At 35.2% G+C, this 20101-nt stretch overlaps 1 protein-coding gene across 1 annotated transcript in view; it reads right to left on the reverse strand.

Annotated features, from left to right (window-relative positions):
• Positions 1–20004, reverse strand: part of LOC135087070 (ubiquitin carboxyl-terminal hydrolase 38) — a 45672-nt gene extending 25668 nt beyond the window's left edge. The window contains exons 1-2 of the mRNA XM_063981914.1: positions 19576–20004; positions 10561–10715 (exon numbers count right to left, since the gene is read on the reverse strand). Of these exons, the coding sequence (XP_063837984.1) occupies positions 10561–10708 (148 nt within the window). The 5' untranslated portion in view covers positions 10709–10715; positions 19576–20004. The remainder of the gene's footprint in view (positions 1–10560; positions 10716–19575) is intronic.
• Positions 20005–20101: the final 97 nt, after the last annotated feature.

Here is a 20101-nt window from a genome sequence, read left to right on the forward strand (position 1 = left end):
TGCTGGAACGGTAGGGGAAGTGGACTGATATCCTCCTACGGGAGGTCGGAAGACTGCACCGGAAGTTTCAGCGAGGGAAGGGGGCGGGGGGCAGTCTAGGTTACCTTATATTTATCTAGGTATGACCTGTCATAGAATTGTAGCAATTGTAGCCTAAAACCAAACATCTAATATTAGAATTCAATGTTTTAAGATTGTTTTCGATAGAACATTTAAGAAGTTAATCAAGTTAATCAAATTAATGATTATTGATTAATGATTAACAAATTAATCATGATTATGATTACTTTTTTAATCATGATTATTTTAATCAGGATTAATTTAATCATGATTAAAATTAATCAAATTAATTAATTGATTAAAAAATTAATTGATTAGTGCCAACACTGGGTTCAAGTGGAGGCTACGTACCGGAAAGCGCATCGTAGGACGTCCACCTACAAAGTGGACCGACGACCTCATAACGGTAAGCAGGAAGGTGCTGGATGCAGGCCGCTACCAAGCGGTCATTATGAAAATCATTGGGGTACAGGCCTATGTTCAGCAGTGGACGTCCTATGGCTGAAATGATGATGATGATGATGATAAAACGTTGCTTTATTAAAATTCCTACGCTAAAAATTATCCATTTGTATTTAATGCCACTATGCAGTCCTAGTTTAACCTCGTAAGACCGAAGAGTAAATTGTGTCGACTTCTAAGTATCGCCGAATGTGCTTTCAGAAGAACGAATAATTTGAAGTAGTAAACGCCGAGCACTTCGAGTAAAAAAATTTCTATGTTAGAGATTTTCTTTTGCATTCATATTTTCAGGGGCCCTATACAGGGTGTTTGGTAAATGGGTATATGAGCCGACACTAGCCCATGTTAACATGTGCATATAAATAGTATGGTAAAGTCAGAAAATTGATATCATCATTTAAATTATTTTAATTTTCATACAAATCGGATTTTATCAAATTTATTTTGTATGAAAATTAAAAAAACCAAAATGATGTTATCAAAGGACATTGTCAGAAACGGCCTCAGATTCCTGGGCACAGCAGTAAAGTATCAAAATTGATCTCTTACTTTTTGAATACATAAATATTAATTAGATTGTAATGGACACTTGAGGATTAGAAAATGAAATAATAAAAGTCTTTTATATGTATTCCATAATACTATGACGACATCCGGACATTTTAGGGCGTGGCCTGCTCCATATCCTATGAAGTTCCATAATTTGTGTCGATAAAATCTATGTAAAATCGGCACAAGGCAATGCCGTACTTCATTGTTAGGAATCCACGTAATAGTGATGTTGATTGCGGTCATCATAGACAATAAGATACCGATCTTGTAAATAAAATAAATCGTCCAAATTGCTACAGTACGACTAGATTTTAATTAAAAGTTAAAAATATATTGCACGATACTACAAGAAGCTATCTAATGTGTCCAACTTGTCTAAAAGGTCATGAATAAAATAAAAAGAATTGTGATCATAATACTGATATTGACAATGACATAAATATGGGATCATCCCAACTAATATTATAAATGCGAAAGTAACTCTGTCTGTCTGTCTGTCTGTTACGCTTTCCCGCTTAAACCTCGCAACCGATTTTGATGAAATTTGGCATAGAGATAGTTTGAGTCCCGGGAAAGAACATAGGATAGTTTTTATCCCGGTTTTTGAAACAGGGACGCGCGCGATAAAGTTTTTCTGTGACAGACAAAATTCCACGCGGGCGAAGCCGCGGGCGGAAAGCTAGTCTTTAATATATCTGTAACAGTTTCAAAATCCGATGAAAAATCCAATGCCGCTTAAAGTGAGAGAAATGTCTAAAGTTCTAATAGAATTGAAAGTTTTATTCACTCAAAATGCTTATAACAATAATTGGTAATACATTTCAAATATTAAGTACCTGTATAATGTATCGATAGAACCAAAATGATGTCCTCTCAGCTTGGAAAGGGAAAACCCAGGATTGGGGGAGCGCTCCAGGCAATTTTCAGAACATTTCATAGGTGGTAGTAAATAATATTTATTTTATTATTAAAATTGAATATTTTGATATTGATAAAATTGAATATACTTTTCGATTCAAATACCGAATATTTTTCAATCGATAAAAATTATCGAGAATTGTTAATAATTTTCAATTAAAAGTTGTTCAATCCCTAGTCATGCATAGACTAAGACGGTAACCATGGAGATAGTTAGTTTGGTAAGTCACGTGTTAAATGTCAAGAGTGGAAAGTAAACATAGGATTCATGTTATTTATTTACGTGCAAAATGTAAGTAAGTAAATCATAAAAGTGGAACGCCGAGCTATTTCCAAAACCCGTCCAATATTATAATACAATTTGGCTGCGACAACTACAATACAGAACATCTCCCAAATCGATGTGCATACAATATTATAATACAATACTAGTAAGTAAGAGGTTATGATAACAATATTGCTATCAATAAGTTTATAGAATTGGTCCGCCAGGAATAATTGTTCTTACATAAAGATTTGTGTCATTTAGAACCTAGAAAGTATTTTTTCGGCACTGTTGATCTAACGGCGAACAATGTATGGAGAAAGAACATTGTCCTTTCTGACTTCACCATACCATTTATATGCCCATGTTAACATGGGCTAGTATCGGCTCATATACCCATTTACCTAACACCCTGTATAATAGTGCATAGAGCTTATTTTAGGTGAAAAATAATAAAAAAATGTTTTCTCTTAAAAGAACATTCGGTATTACAGACTTTAAAAAGGAAAAGTAAATAAATTGTATTTTATACTTTAATTAAAGTAAAACATAAATGTAACCTTCTTAATAAATTAATACTACATAAAGATACAATAACGATATTAATAAATGTAACTGAAAAGGAACAACGGTTTTAATTTTATTTAATGTTTCATAATTAGTACTTTTAAAAGTACTATCGGTTTTATAACATACACTAATGATAGGTTAAAATGTACAAGAAGTAAAGTGAATATTCATGTTAATTATAATATTTACTAAACTAAAAATCAGAACGTTCTTATGGTAAATTTTCTCAATCATATCATAATTTTAAAAGTCCAATACTCAATCCCATCTCAATAGAAAAAATATACAAAAATAAAACTTTCACCATCAAGACCGAATGTTCCTTGCAAAGAACTTTTATTTTCAAACGAAATAAAATCTTACAAAACTACTTCAAATTGGGAAAAATAATTTTTTTGCTTGTTTAGCAGTATTTTAACTTAAATTATACTGGTCAGTTTTGCAATTAAACTACGTTTACGTGAAGAAAAAAAATTAATCGTACATCATTGGGTCTAGACAAAGTGCAAATTATAATCGCAAACCAGTCGAAAAGTGGTCGAAAAGCCCCTTTTTTGTATGGAGTTTTGACGGATTCGATTTTCGATTCGATCAAAAAGTGCGTTTTGTCTAGGGGGGCAGGTCTTCTCGGACGAACCACCTTGTCAAAGAAAAATGATAATTTGACAGTGACATTTTGTTTTTTTTATATAAATAAGTTCGGATACCTGATTTTGAATACTTTAAGCCATAGACTATCACTCTTTTTTTTCGATAGGCGCGAATTTTCGAACTTAAATTTATCGCTAAAGTCTTAGTTCCTCTGAAGGCACATCCGGCGATACTTCGAAATCACCTCCGAAAATGTCTCGGCGTTACTGACTACAAGTTTCAGTTCCTTTTGAGGCACATCCGGGCTTACGAGGTTAACTATTACGAGAAAAACTCATTTTTGCAGTTTTCATACTAGTTGCTATTCAAGTAGCCATAAGATAAAAATAATACAGAATACATAGGCTTGTGATACCTTTTTAGAATCTCAATTAACCAAGGAAGTTTTTAAGGTAATGGGCACGATGGTCTTCCTACATTTTTTTTACACGATGGCTGATCAAACGTGCAAGACAATGAATTAATTTTTCCTTCTTCTCTGCAATTTCTTAAAATTTTCATACTTTTAAACTAGTTTGTTGAACTTTAATCTTTTCTTTTGATAGCCCAACTATCCCTTGTGATAAGGAAAAAAACTAGATTGAAAAGTATCCTCATTTGTAGAAATGGCATGAGAAAAAGTAATCGCAGGTAACAATTTTCTAAAAATGCACAAAAACTTAAAAATCTTGAAAACGGTGATATTTTTACTGGGGTCAAAATTAGACGTTAGGGAGACCATGGCGAGGCCTATCGATGGTTACAGGGTTATCCATTGTTTTTGGGACACCCTGTATGTATCACACGTACTATCAATGCAAAATCAACCGTAACTTAAGTTGCTTAAAGAACTGTATTAAGTACGCACGACTAATTAAGAACGTACTCGACGCGTGTATGGATTCGTATTGACCAGTGCACCCCTTTGAAATTTAGGGTGATGTCCCCCAACTCATTTCGCGATAGCATACATACAACCAATAAGGATATATAGTCCGATTTTTAATTCGACGGAATTCTGACAGCTGTCATTTTTTGACAATTCAGATGTAATAAGCCTTTTTTGCTTTGAATTATTAATAAATAATATGAAATGAAATTTCATCAACTACAACTTACAAGAATGAACTATTGTTTGTTTCGTGAATTAAATGTACACTAATTATTATGTACATTTTAGAGATTAAATAGAAAAAAACGTGTTTTTAACACAGTAAAACAACATATTAACATAAACGAAAATATGTATTGATCATCAATCATCATTATCGTCATCATAATCAACTTGGATTATAAAATTGGCATCTTGTTAAATTGGTTATTTTATGAAGCTAAGATTTTATTAACAAAAGGATTTTCATAAAAAAGGTTTGTAACCCATGGATTATTGGCCAGGGAGTCCAGTAATAGAAAATTGATTTCCCAATTGTTTTTGTAACTTCTAAAATATGATAATAAAAATTCAAATAACCATTTTGGAATGATCAGTACATTTTTAAGCCTTAGTTTTTTAAGTGAAACCTTAAATTCAAGAAAGGATTATTTTTTAATTTGTGAAAATGCTCTCCATCCTTAGTGGGAATGTTTCAATGTTGGCAACACTTCTGAAATGTCAAAATTCCGTCGAATTAAAAATCAGAGTTTAGATGACCAGTCAACTAGTTTCCGATGTTATTTGCATGGATGTGTCAATATGTGTACAAATACAGCCATGATCGAAGGCAGATAATTTCGCTGCTATTTCAATTTGTCTAATTGAGATAAACTTTAGTAACTACACAAGATACATGTACAAATTAATTTTAATTAATGTTCGAGTTCAGTCTCAACTTTGAAAATTAAAAATCCTTTTTTTCACAGAGCAAACACGGAAAACATGTCTCGTCGCGACAGTTAGCTTTCTGGAAGTTTGTTTGCCGTCTACGTTTTTATTTGCCGATGTTGTGCTTATAAAATATTTTCCGTGTCATTACACGGAGAATATTAATAAGAGAACACGGCAAACTCATTAGTTTTATGCAGAAATTTCATTTAGCTCACTTTATTTTCAAATGTATAAAATATGTAGTATGGCTCAGGTTTAATAAGTTGAAGTAGGCAGTCTACTTAGTCTTAGTCTTAGACAAAACAACCCTCGGACGTGCTTTCATGGATATTACTTCAAAGACAAAATACACTATTGCTACAACGAAAGGGAATCTGTCCAAAGAGCTGGGTTGAGGGCTTCAAAACGCTTCGTTCAAAAGTAAATCAAAATATTTTTAACCTCACCAATAACTTAATGGACGAAAGACAAAACTCAGTTCTGAATTCCTCTGAAAATGCTTAATATCGGCATTTTCAACAGACATATCTGCAATCTACTAGCGACCTACTCCAATGTTATGCGTATTAACTCAAAGGGCTTTGGCGAATATATTGCCTTTGCCACCCTAAATTGGACCTGGTTCACTTATCATAAGATCGAAAGCCATGAAAATTTTTATCATGTTGTACCTAGCGTGTGTTGTCTGTTGTGCGAGGGTTAAAGGGGTGATTTGCGTAACAAGGGCTGAAAAATATTCGGAGGGAAGGGAGGAAGTCTGTTAGCCAAATCTGGCCAAGGTGAAGGCCGCGAATAGCAAAGCCATTTTGTTAAAACCTGATGTTGAAAGAGAGAAGTTTATACACGCGAGAGGCGCAAACTTATACTCAAGCATAGATTCAAGCCTATTATCGTTTGAATCTTGATATTTGGACCGATCTTTCAAATCATTTATTGAAATAACTGAATTCAGTTGCTGGATATTTGATCGAATTTCACGAATTCTGTGAAAGGTATTTTTTAATACGGGCCTACTATATCACTCGCAGTCATTACAAGTTTTTATTAAGTTTAAATACCAAGCTGTACTGCGACTTCAAAGGTACCCCCTTACCCTTGTAAATTATTTTTAATGAATTGATTCAGTATTTAGATTAATAAATTACTTTGTTAACGAGTAATTTTATAAGTTAAAAAAAATGCAATTGATTCTGAATATTACGTGACATTCAATAATGCAAAGATATCATAATATTTATTTATAGCATTTTGCATTTAAAGTGAAAAATAACCTTGATTGTAACCGGCTGCTGAGCCATCACATATTTTTACGAAACCGTCAATATCCTGAGTGGTATATTTCCCACTAAGTACCTACTCTGAACTACTGAACTACTGAAGTGGCAATGGGCAGGGCACATAGTACGCAGAACTGCCGGCCAATGGGGCAGCAAGGTTCTGGAATGGAGGCCGCGTACCGGAAAACGCAGCGTGAGACGTCCACCTACAAGGTGGACCGACGACATCGTAAAGGTAGAAGGGAAGCGCTGGACGCAGTCCGCTACCAATCGATCAACGTGGAAAGCATTAGGGGAGGCCTATGTTCAGCAGTGGACATCCAGTGGCTGAAATGATGATGATGATGATGAAGTACCTACTCTATCATCCTTATTATTTTAATACCTAATTAATCCACCTTGAGTTAAGAACTTCAAAGGAACGTAAATTAATAGTTGAAAATGCTTTAAGTAATTAGGTATGTCAGTAACTGAAAGATAATGGCATCACGATCAATCAATAAATCAACGAAATTGCCGAAAATATTGGAAGTTTTCTTTTAACTCGACAAAATTGGTATAACAATATAGCTGAATTACTTTAATAGAATTTTCATGACGACTTGAAGGGTAAGTTGCTATCTACAAGTGGCGATATGTGCGGTGGCGCTCATTAGATACCTACTTGTTATAAAATGCAAGCAGGTTATAGCGGAGAATTCCCGGTATTAAAGCGCAGGAGATTCAGTCTAAAATAAGAACCCCGAAAAGTTTATAAAAGTTGTGTGTTCCCTAACGCAAATTCTCCATACAATACCCCAATTTCACGATAAGTAAGGAATAATAATAACAGCCTAGATTTAAACTGAAAAACCATTTTTGAGATTCTAGTTGCTCCTTTCTTGATATTTTCAGTTGTAGCAACCTATATTACCTACTAGCTTTCCGCCCGCGGCTTCGCCCGCGTGGAATTTTGTCTGTCACAGAAAAACAATATCGCGCGCGTATTTGCTCACCGTTTAGACCTACCCTGGACTACGACAAACATTTTAAACCCAAAATCAGCTCAATCGGCCCATCCGTTCTCAAGTTTTAATCAGACTAACGAACATCAATAAATTCATTTTTATTTATATAGATATTGCATTGTTCGTTTGTTTTAGCCAAAAGACGTCCACTGCTGGACAACGGCGTTTACCCGTGGTCCCCCCAACATGTCCCCCTGGTGGGTCCACGGGTAATTTTTTTTACCCGTTGTCCCACCGTTCTGAACAGTTTTTGCCAGTGGGTCTACGGGTAATTTATTTTAACCATAGTCCCACAGCACAGTGGTAAACGTTGCATGTCACCTAGGTATAATTATAAAAAAATCTATAATTATTAATTAACCATAGATTTATAAGACTTATTCTTAAGTTCATACATATTTATTTGAGAATAAAGGATACATCGAAATTAATAATTGCAAGAACATTTTTTATATCTTCACATCACACAATGTGGGTTAAAGTCACTCATAATCGGCGTTTGATATTTCATGCCAGACATCAGTCCACTTATACAATGTGTCCGGGCTTGTAGTGATCAAACTTTAAGGGCATAATCTATGGACGTCTTATGGCTAAAATGATCATGATGATGATGATGATGAAAGCGAATAAAGGGCTAATAGCTTGGGTAGTTCATCGTAGGTATAATCCTTTCCTTTTCAAGGCTTCTTTTAGTTATATTAATAGATTGTCGTCATAGTACATAACTACATACTCGTATACATGGATGATTGTGTGATACTTTCATTATAATACTTAGTGGTATTACTGCTTTCAAAACGTGAATTAGAACTGGCCCCATAGCAGACATTTTCCTACATCTAAAGGCCTTTTGAAATATACAGGGTGTTTGGCGCATCGTGTGCCAAAATGATTTGGCGGATAGAATGGGTCATTTCCTATATTTTCAGCCCCCATAACACGTTCCATGCCAGGCGGCTACTTTTAAATTAATGTTTTTAGTAATTTCACCAAAATACCCAAATCGCATCATTTAATTTCGATTTAAAAAAAAACTACTAGGCGCAGCTCTAAAGTAAATATTTTGTTTTGACGTGCATTAATGTAGGGTTGCATCAAATCTAAATTTACTGGCAAATATCATCTACTTTTTTTTTAATTCAGCTTTGGAGTTTTCCGAAAAGTTAAAAATGGACTGAACATTTAAGTTTATATAGGTATAAATTTTTTTTTAAAAGAGATAGCGATCTTCGGATTTTATCAAAACTTCTCTAGTCTATCCTCATTCAAACGGTATACTAATCTTGTTTAAATAATAACAACAACTTCACAAATTCCTTAAATTAGTGCATTGACTCTACTCGGACTGATTTGCGAAATTTGTGTTTATAGCCCCTTTTTGTGTGAATAGCACGTTGAACACCTAACAGGTAAAAATTATTTATCTTATGCAATGTAAAAACCTTTTCCCAATCGTTTTTCAATGTGGATTTCTTGAAATTAAAGACGAAATTAATTATTTTGATCGTTTATTAATTATTACAAATTTTGTTCAAAATGTCCGCCTCGGCAACGTATACACTCAAGACATCTTCTAATTTCGACTGTTGTCGTATGCAGCCACATTTCTCTTTTTACTACTACAAAGGCGTTTTCTATTCGTTGTAGTTTTTCTATTGTTTGAATGCGTTACGTACACCAGTTCTTTAGCTTGTCCCCAGACGTAAAAATCGAACGGAGTTAGGTCTGGGGAACGTGCAGGCCACTGTATAGGGCCATGTCTTCCAATCCACGAGTAGAAAACGCCTTTGTAGTAATAAAAAGAGAAATGTGGCTGCATACAACAACAGTCGAAATTAGAAGAAGATGTCGTGAGTGTATACGTTGTCGAGGCCATTTTGAACAAAATTTGTGATAATTAATAAACGATCAAAATAATTAATTTCGTCTTTAATTTCAAGAAATCCACATTGAAAAACGATTGGGAAAAGGTTTTTACATTGCATAAGATAAATAATTTTTACCTGTTAGGTGTTCAACGTGCTATTCACACAAAAAGGGGTTATAAACACAAATTTCGCAAATCAGTCCGAGTAGAGTCAATGCACTAATTTAAGGAATTTGTGAAGTTGTTGTTATTATTTAAACAAGATTAGTATACCGTTTAAATGAGGATAGACTAGAGAAGTTTTGATAAAATCCGAAGATCGCTATCTCTTTTAAAAAAAAAAATATACCTATGTAAACTTAAATGTTCAGTCCATTTTTAACTTTTCGGAAAACTTCAAAGCTGAATTAAAAAAAAAGTAGATGATATTTTCCAGTAAATTTAGATTTGATGCAACCCTACATTAATGCACGTCAAAACAAAATATTTACTTTAGGGCTGCGCCTAGTAGTTTTTTTTTAAATCGAAATTAAATGATGCGATTTGAGTATTTTGGTGAAATTACTAAAAAAATTAATATAAAAGTAGCCGCCTGGCATGGAACGTGTTATGGGTGCTGAAAATATAGGAAATGACCCATTCTATCCGCCAAATCATTTTGGCACACGATGCGCCAAACACCCTGTATATTGGTTATGGCTATTGGAGCGGGTACCACTTTCCATACATTTGTGCCCATCATCCTTTACTTTCAATTTTATTCCAAGAAGAAAATTTATTTTATTTTATTTCCAATTATTTTTTAATTAAACTTGATGTAAAAAGAATAGACTTTCTATTTTATTTTATCGATTTTTGTGACATGCAACGTTTACCACTGTGCGGTGGGACTATGGTTAAAATAAATTACCCGTAGACCCACTGGCAAAAACTGTTCAGAATGGTGGGACAACGGGTAAAAAAAATTACCCGTGGACCCACCAGGGGGACATGTTGGGGGGACCACAGGTAAACGCCGCTGGACAAAGGCATCCCCCAAGCATTTCCACAAAGACCGGTCCAGCACCATTCGCATCCAGGCGCCCCCCTATATTGCATTAATGATATAATATAAAACTACTTACCAAGGCATTTCACGATGTCTTGGCAATTCTTGATGAGGTCACTGGGTGGCGGCAAGTAATTTGGTTGCATTTGGATGTACTGCACCAGCGCAGTCAGGTCCAGCTGATTGCGGTTGTCATGCACCAGCTCGTGCTTCTTTACCGCCATCTTGGTTCTAAAACAAAATTAAATTTAAATAATTGACAAATAAAGAAATCAGAATATTGTCATCTCAAATAGCCTTGTACATGAATTTAATTTGGATCATAATTTTATCTAACACTTGTCTTTTGCATACCTTGGCTCTTTTTTATTATTTTTCTTGGTCTTTTTCAGATTATTATTTTTCTTGTTCTTTTTCAGATTATTATTTGTCTTTTTCTTTTTTGGATTATTTTTTGGCTTGTTGTTATTCAGATTTTTATCTGAGTAATTGTTATTCAGAGTATTATTCTGAGGATTATCCAGAACAACAATCGGCCTATTCTTCCGCGGTCTCAGTCGAAGCACATAACTCATTTTGCTAATTATCTCTCTAAGGGACAGGTACCATTCTGAGTGAAACGTGATTCTAGTAAAACACAGTTTTACAACTAAAACTGATGTGGGCAGAAACAAAACCTGTTATTTTATAAGACCAAAAAATAAACAGGATCAAAACAAATAAGCACTAATTCACAAAACGAACATAATATTGTAAATAATAATTAAATAAAAAAAATTGAATAGGATATCGTCCCTTAGCTAACAACACCGCTTAAGTCGATTTTTGGCGGTTTTGACATTTTAATGCCATTGGATAGATCTGCTCATCGCGCGTCTAACCATTGGTCACATGTTATAGATTTCAGCCAATAAGAAGCCGTAATTTGAATTTTAGTGACACCGCGCAAGTCGTTTTGCCTCGCAACACCGCTCAAGTCGTTAGTCTGCCATACATTTCTCGTAAAGTTCCTTCGCGCTCCGTAATTTTTATATTTTTAAGTGAGTTTTATCGCGAAAAGGTCTATGAAAGAAGTTTTAATAGAAGATTAAGAGGTAAGCTATATAATAATGTATTTTTTAATGATTTACGCGTATTAATATATAAGGAAATCATAATAGAAAATATCTTCATTTACTTAAGCGGTGTTTACAAATTTTTTTTCAAACTTAGGCGGTGTTTCAAACTGTATTTTAATTCTTTTAGGAAGCTATACAAGTGAAATCCACTATTGATGGAGAAGGAATTGATTCTTGAAGTATTCCGAGTTCAGGTGATGAATTTTTATGTGCACAATTGAGAATGTTACTAGGTATGCAAAATCACTTGAAACCTATGTTACAGTTAAGCTTTTACATTTACAAATACATTAGTTTTTATTTCATTCAAAAATACCCAGTAGTTATGATTTTATAGGCATTCAAAGTTCGCTTAAATATTGAGTCCCGCCGACGGTCACGTGACCCCGTGTGACGTACATTCACAGCGTCCGCTCACTAGAAAACGGATATAAACATACTTAAATATTTTTTTTTTGTAAATACAAACTTATTATACATATTAACACCCAGACCCATCACAGAAATTAAAATTTAACCAAACCCAAACTTGATGCGATTGTGTCGTTTTATTGCGAATTACCTTCCAGCTCCATCATTAGACCCCGATTACTATATAGAATTAAAATACTCATCAATACAATACGAACGAGCCCAAACTCGATGCATTTAAGTCGTTTTATTATAGAGTTCCTATGGCCACCTTCCAGCTCCATCATCAGATCAGCTCCATGTCATCATAATATTGCATGGTCATCCAAATCACATGTGTTTGCGAAATTTCAGCTTAATCGGTTGCCTGGAAGTGGGTCTTAATTCAGTTTGCAAGATTCCACCCATACAAATATGAGCCAGTCGTTGTAATATGACGTCACGCGCATAAAATGGCGGGCCGGCCGCCGCCCGCACTTTTAAAATTCAATATCTTGGAAACTAATTGACGTATCGAAATAATTCTTTCACGTGTATTTTTTATTTTTAACAGAGAATACAGAAAGCTAAAAAACAAAATTAGTGAACATTCTTCATTACAAGAAGCAGGACATAAACGGCGTAAAAAACTGCCCAGGTTTCAATCCAATCGAAGGCTTTCTCATAATCCACAAACGCCAGGCAAAGTGGCTGATTATACTCCTCGGTCTTCTGTATAATCTGCCGCAGCGTATGTATGTGATCTAAGACACTAAAGCCTGTCAGCCAGCCTGGAAACCAGCTTGATCAGGAGGCTGGAAGGCGTCGAGTCGGCGAGCTAGACGTTTCGAAATTTACTCGAAAACAGCTTGTAGACATGGTTCAGAAGTTAGATGGGTCTATAATTCTTCAACCCTTGTTGAAGCCTTATTACCCTTCCTTATTATCCTTATTACTATAACCCTTCAAACCTTTTTTATCGCCGTTTTTTAAAGAAGAGTATCACCACACATCTGTGCCGTGCCGTAGGAGTTATTCCCTCGAGGATGACGGAATAGAACAGCTTCCAAAGAGCCTTTGGCATCGACATTTCACCTGCTTTGCCGTTCAAAAACTGACCCGTAATTCTATCATCACCCGGGGCCTTGTTGTTTATCAGCTGTTCCAGAGCTATTCCAAGCTCGTGTAGACTGGCGTTCGGGATATCTTAAGTATTGTGTCGGGTCAATCTAGCTCTTGGGTCTTCGGCTAGATTTGTAACAGGTGTGAACACAGTCGTGTATAATTGTCCGTAGAACTTCTCAACCTCTTTCAATATCTCAGGCCCCGACGCTATTCTCGGTCTTCAGCTTGGTCAGTTGGCTTTGGCCAACAGACAGACTGATCTCTTACGAACACCTTAGAGCCCTTGTTATGCTCAATCGTCTGTATTACGAGTACCTATATGCGTAGGTCGCGAGTCAAAAGACTTAGAGATCTATCTGTTAAGACGCCGATACTGAGTAGCATCTTCAGATGACTGCAGATCCATGTTTCGTCTCTCTTCTATAAGGTTGTCGATGAGATCAGAGATCTTTTTTGTTTCTCTTAAACGACGGGTTTTAAAAACCTTAGACCCAGTCATTTGGTCAATTCCCAAGAACCTGCTATTGTACTCTTCCACATTTTTGCAATGTCCTGGCATTGGGAACCAGTGGCGTAGCTTGGGGGGGGGCAGGGGGGGGCCATGGCCCCGGGCGGCATATTAAAGGGGGCGGCGGATAAGAAAAAAACATTGCATGAACAAGAAAAAAAAAGGTCGACTATGTCTACGTTGAGACTAACAAATCTAGCTATACTGGCAATTGAAAATGAGATACAATTTGATATCGACGAATGTGTAAGAGATTTTGCTTTGAAAAAAGCACGAAGAGTACATTTATAATCTATTTTTTTAAGTAATAGTAACAAAAATATTTAAGGAGCTTACTTACCCCTCTAAAACTTGCGCCACAGATAATCTTTCGTGATTTCTCTTGTTACAAACCGAAATAAAAAAGTGGTTTGTAAATAGTTAAAGCCATATCTAAGCTACTTTTAAAACCGTGTATTTATTATATTCTGCAAGTTCGAAATTCAAAATTAGCTAAAATGGTAACTTTTAGCAGTAATTAAATCTGTAACTTGCTGCAAATATCTAATGAATTCAAACAAATTATTTTTAAAAATAGCTTCGATACATATTATACATTTTTCAAACCACTTTTTTAATTTCGGTCTATAACAAAAGTAATCAAGAAAAAATATGGTGGCGCTGGTTAGCTAGGGGACAACCCTTAATAATATTAAGCACATATTATTATGTTAAGTATTCCTTCTAAGTTCAATGAGCACTATACAGTGTGAGTCACGTTAAAGTGTACATATGAAAATATGTGAAACTAGACCTATTTTTATCGATAAAAAAGAGGTCAAAAAATGTTTATAGATTTTTTTTTCTTCCAATTACTTATTGTAAAGAAAACGTAATAACTTTTAAACTAAGCGGTATATCCTGATAAAATAAAAACAGTAATAATGCTAAATAACAGGAAATACTAAAAAAATACATGAAATACCTAGAAAATGCCAACAAATAATAAAAAATGATACTTTTTGAAAAAAATCTGCTTAAAAATTCGTATTTTTTTGGTTATTTGATAAATTTCTCCAAAAAATGCCCCTATAACAGGTAGTTTTTATTACTTTTTATTATTCTCTATCGTATTACTTTTGTAAAACCAAAAATTGCATGTCTCTATCCCTATCACAACGTTTGCAATGATCGTTTGAACTAAGCCTCTCCGGGCGCGCCATTCAACGCTTCGTTAACAACGGAACTGAAAGTGACTCTAGATTTGTAATTTTGATAAAGACAAGTTAGATTTTAAATAAAAACAAAAGATTTCGAAGTAAAATAAGCATTTGAGTTAAAATTAAAATTGTCTCTACCTGTAGCGGAGAAAAATGTGGTGGCAGGCCTTTGTTCAAACGATCATAGCAAATGTTGTGATAGGGATAGAGACATGTGATTTTTTAGTTTTACAAAAGTAATACGATAGAGAATAATAAAAAGTAATAAAAACCATCTGTTATAGGGGCATTTTTTGGAGAAATTTATCAAATAACCAAATATAATATTTGTTGGCATTTTTGTGTATTTTTTGTATTGTTTTAGTATTGCCTGTTATTTAGCATTATTACTGTTTTTATTTTATCAGGATATACCGCTTAGTTTAAAAGTTATTACGATTTCTTTACAATAAGTAATTGGAAGAAAAAAAAATCTATAAAAATGTAAAAAAAAATCTCAAAAATTTTTTGACCGCTTTTTTGTCGATAAAAATAGGTCTAGTTTCATCTATTTTCATATGTACACTTTAACGTGACTCACACTGTATAATTTAAGATAATATTTACTCTCAATTGACAAATAAATACTTTAATACTTGTTATTATTGTTTATTGTTATACACCTAGTGTTACATAATCAAGCTGAGCTATTTAAGAAAATCAAACTTCCTGTGGGTTTCAAGCAATTGCTTCTCTTTAATGTATTTTCCTTCTGAAGCAGTGCGTGGTAGTTTATTTTGACTTTCAACAAATAAGGTGAATATACTGTACCTGAAGTCCATTCAATATAATATTTAAACTTTAAAATATTTATAATTAAAATAAAGGGCGGCGGATTTCCGGACGGCCCCGGGCGGCGAAAAGCCACGCTACGCCACTGTTGGGAACGATTTTGCAACTCGAGTTGAGCTTTCGGGGTTGGATGGACGCTGGGCGGAGTGTAGACTTTATCAGTCGACATCTATCGAGATTCGGACTTATATTTGATGTGCCTCTTACAATTTGGTGATTGCTTCCTGTTTTGACCAAATTGACCACACAGGTAACATGCTTCTACGTCGACAAGATGAAGTTGATCTCATATTTCATAGCGTCATTGGGATGCAGCGAAATCTACTTTCGCTGTTTTGGCTTTCCGAAGAAGGAGTTTATCATCCCTCTCCATAAAGCCAGCCAGTAGTTAGCCACGTGCGTTCCTCTCTCCGTACCCAAATTGCCCCACTTCCAGCTCATTGTCGTTTCGTTTGCCCAGCTTCGGGTTGAAGGTCCCTCATCACAATATTTGATCTACACACTAGGGTTTGTACCCGGGTAATCCCGGAACCGAAAGAACCGGGAAAACCCGGGTTTTTTCGACAGCTTAAGAACCGGGTTTTAAAAATTCAAAACCCGGTTCTTTCGGTACTTTCGGGTTTTGCATATTTATCTAAAAATCTGTTATAGGTATTAGGCATGAGTCGTAACAAGAACATTGCGAACGTATAGAGAACCTAAAGATATCAGATTAGCTACTATAAGCCTGACCAGGAACATAAAAACCCTGGCATAGAGGCGCGTCAATTGCATTTGATAGTGCAACACTGAGTACAGTCGTACCTGTGTTATATTAATAGGCTAACTTTATGTATCAGGATTCAGGATTACTTGCTAATTTGATATTTTCATAAATTAACAAAAGAATATTATTATAGGTAACCTGATTTAAATAAATTAAATGAAACCATCAATCGAGCTAGTAGAATTTATTTTATTATTCATCAATAATCAAATTCAGAACTTGAATATTCAACTGCAATGTCTGCTCATGAACGCTTCAAACTCGGTACTTCTTCCCCAATCCCATAAAATTCAACACTTAGAAAGTGACAAAAAATTTTAAAATAGGTAGTTGAAACAAACCACAGCTAATTTTCTTATTGGACTGTACTATACGATAAACATGTCAGTCAATTTGACAACCTTTGTCGGAAACATTATTCAATGAAAATATTGTCCAAACCCTTAGTATTTATCTTCGACAAATACTTTAACACATTGTGAACCACTTTTCTTTCACGACTATAAAAATATTTTAGCAATTTAATTCATAAAACCGATTGCGCACATTTAAAATAAACTTTGTTTACACTTTGACAGCAATAGACTGACATGCAAGGTGACATGTCAATGAAGTTTTCAGTTACTGTTGCCATTAAAAGAAATTAGTACCATTAGTTTTCCGCAACATGGCGAGGGTTTTTATGTTCCTGGTCAGGCTATAATAAAGATTACCTACTTATTGGTTTTGTATTTTGTTTTTTTTTATGAGATATGTAAATATTTTAAGCATTTTTCTTACAATTTTTTTAAATCACTGGCATATTTTTGTTTGCGCTTACGCTGCGACAGGTTATACAGAAGATTGACGAGTATAACTAGCCACTATGCTTGGCGTTCGTAGACTATGAGAAGGTCTTCGATTCGTTCGGGTCTTGGGCAGTGCTTACAGTCTCTTCAGCGGTGCCGTATTGACTATCGGTATATCGAGGTGCTGAAGTGCTTGTACAAAAACGCCACCATGTCGGTCCGAGTACAGGAGCAGAGCACGAGGACGATTCCTCTGCAGTGAGGCATTAGGCAGGGAGATGTTATACCTATCTCCTAAACTGTTCACCACTGCATTGGAAGACGCTTTCAAACTCCTTGAATGGAAAGGATTCGGCATAAACATTAATGGCGAGTACATCACTCACCTTCGGTTTGCCCACGATACTGATTGTGGTCATGGCAGAATCGTTGTAAGATCTTGGCACAATGCTCAAAGACCTTAATCGAGTTTCCTAACAGGTAGGCCTGAGGATGAATATGGACAAAACAAAGCTTATGTCCAATGTCCATGTTGCGCCCTACCCAGTTTAGGTTGGGAGCTCAATCCTCGAGATTGTTGACGATCCAGCTAGGTAGGTCCAATTTCGAAAAGGGAGTCAATCGTCGAATCCAACTGGGCTAGGCAGCGTTCGGGAAACTACGCAACATCTTTTCATCCAAAATACCTCAGTGCCTGAGGACGAAAGTCTACAACCAATGTGTGTTACCAGTGATGACTTATGGCTCGGAAACGTGGCCTCTCACTATAGGCATTATACAGAAGCTCAAAGTTGCACAGCGTGCTATGGAGAGGGCTATGCTCGGTGTTTCTTTATGAGATCGAATCAGAAATGAGGAGATCCGTAAATGAACTAAAGTAGCGACTTTAGTTCATTTACGGATCTCCTCATTTCTATGTCAGCGGATTCAGCGGACATAGCCCGACGCGGACGCAGAACTGACGGCCGATGGGGCAGGAAGGTCCTGGAATAGAGGCCGCGTACCGGAAAACGCAGCGTGGAACGTCCACCCACAAGGTGGACCGACGACATCATAAAGGTAGCAGGGAAGCGCTGGACGCAGGCCGCTACCAACCGGGCAACATGGAAAGCATTGGGGGAGGTTTATGTTCAGCAGTGGACGTCCTATCCTATGGTTTAAAATTAAATGATGATGATGATGATATTTTTGTGTGAGAGTTGGCAACACTCCTTCTCCTTTATTTGCTTTGTATCTGACAGTCAATATATAAATACTTAGTCAAATATATCGATAAGTTGGATGAAAAAGACTCGATTGTGGTACCTCAATTGAAAACTAATTATTTTACTTTTTTTTTATTTTTGGGAGTAGAATTTAGTAAAAATAGAAAAATATTGTAAATCATGTTTGTTGATTATTCCTAGTCTATTCAAAGAAGTGTTATTTCAACAAAAAAAACATAATCAAAATATTGTTTTTTTGGAACCGAAAGAACCGAAAAAACCGGGTCTCCCGGTTCTTATGACCACCAGACCCGAAAAACCCGGTTCCTCAAACCAGAACCGATTCTGCATTCCCTACTACACACTGTGATTCTTAAGATTTAGGTTAAAGATACATAGGTTATAATGATTGTTTAATTATTTTTTTAATAATTCTTAATAAAATTTTGCTTTGTAAATCATCTATAAAATACCTTATTCCTTTACATTTCGGCAAACAACACCGCCTAACTCTACAAAAATATCAGTCAACACCGCTCAAGTCATAAAATATAGGTTAAAATAAAGTAAATCGTCAAATTAAGTATAAATAATTATTTCCTAACCGCTAAATAAAGTATTTAATAAGTAACAATAGGAAAAATCCACCGATTTTTTAAAATAAACAGTTTTTTTCGTCTCCTGAAAAGTTGCTAAAAATGACTTACGCGGTGTTGTTAGCTAAGGGACGATATGTAAAAAAATTAAAAACTTTTAAACAAGTCTTGAATAACTCTTGTTAACTAACATAAAAAGTTTTCAACTGTATTTTACCAAATGTTTAATTCATTTCACTTATTATTCGTTCACTTATCAAATAGCAAACCCACTAAATCTCTGGACCAATATTAACACAATCTACACAGAAAAGTTGCAAGTGAGACAGGTGTGTTCACCTCGAACGCCGGCTATGCACTGACGGGACTTGCACCCCCTGTGATCAATCTGTAAACACTAGTGCATCCCAACTTATCATGCGCAATTTCACCCACACTGCGCGTTGCGAACTACCCCATCCATCTGTCTGTTTCCATCAATATAAATACGTACTTACACAACTAAAATGGCTTCCCAAGATCTATATGATTAACCTGAAGCGAGATGAGATAAAGAAATACTTACTTTTTAGATTTAATGCAATCCGTTTGGAGAAATACCACCACACACAAATTCACACGAGTTGCTCAATAATAAAAATATACATTGTCCTGCACCTCTATCTTTTGAATCGATATGTTTGCATTGTCACTTTTCACTGAGGAATAAAATTAAGAACAATTCTTCACAATCGCGACTGATTAAAAAGACATTTCATTTCGTCAACAAAGTTAACTACTGCGACTGCGGAAGATCGGGTCAGATTATTCACACACAACGAGCGAGCTGGATCTTAAAACAAGCTCAAACTAGAAAACGTGTTCAAACAAGGACGAGAAAGTCTTTTATGATTAAATATTCACTGTTTAGACTGTAACTCGCGTTTGATTGAAACAAAAGATTGATTTTATTCAACAAAGGTCTTCCATTGAAATCGCACAACTAATTTCTAGAGTCTATGGTCTCCTTAGTTTATGGTATAGAGTTTACGTAGACCAAAGAGTCTAAATAATAACCACTAAATTCTCTATGACCACTTCGAGCAAGACTG

The sequence above is a fragment of the Ostrinia nubilalis genome, chromosome Z (genome assembly GCF_963855985.1).
Source record: "Ostrinia nubilalis chromosome Z, ilOstNubi1.1, whole genome shotgun sequence".
In the NCBI taxonomy this organism is placed as follows: Eukaryota; Metazoa; Arthropoda; class Insecta; order Lepidoptera; family Crambidae; genus Ostrinia; species Ostrinia nubilalis.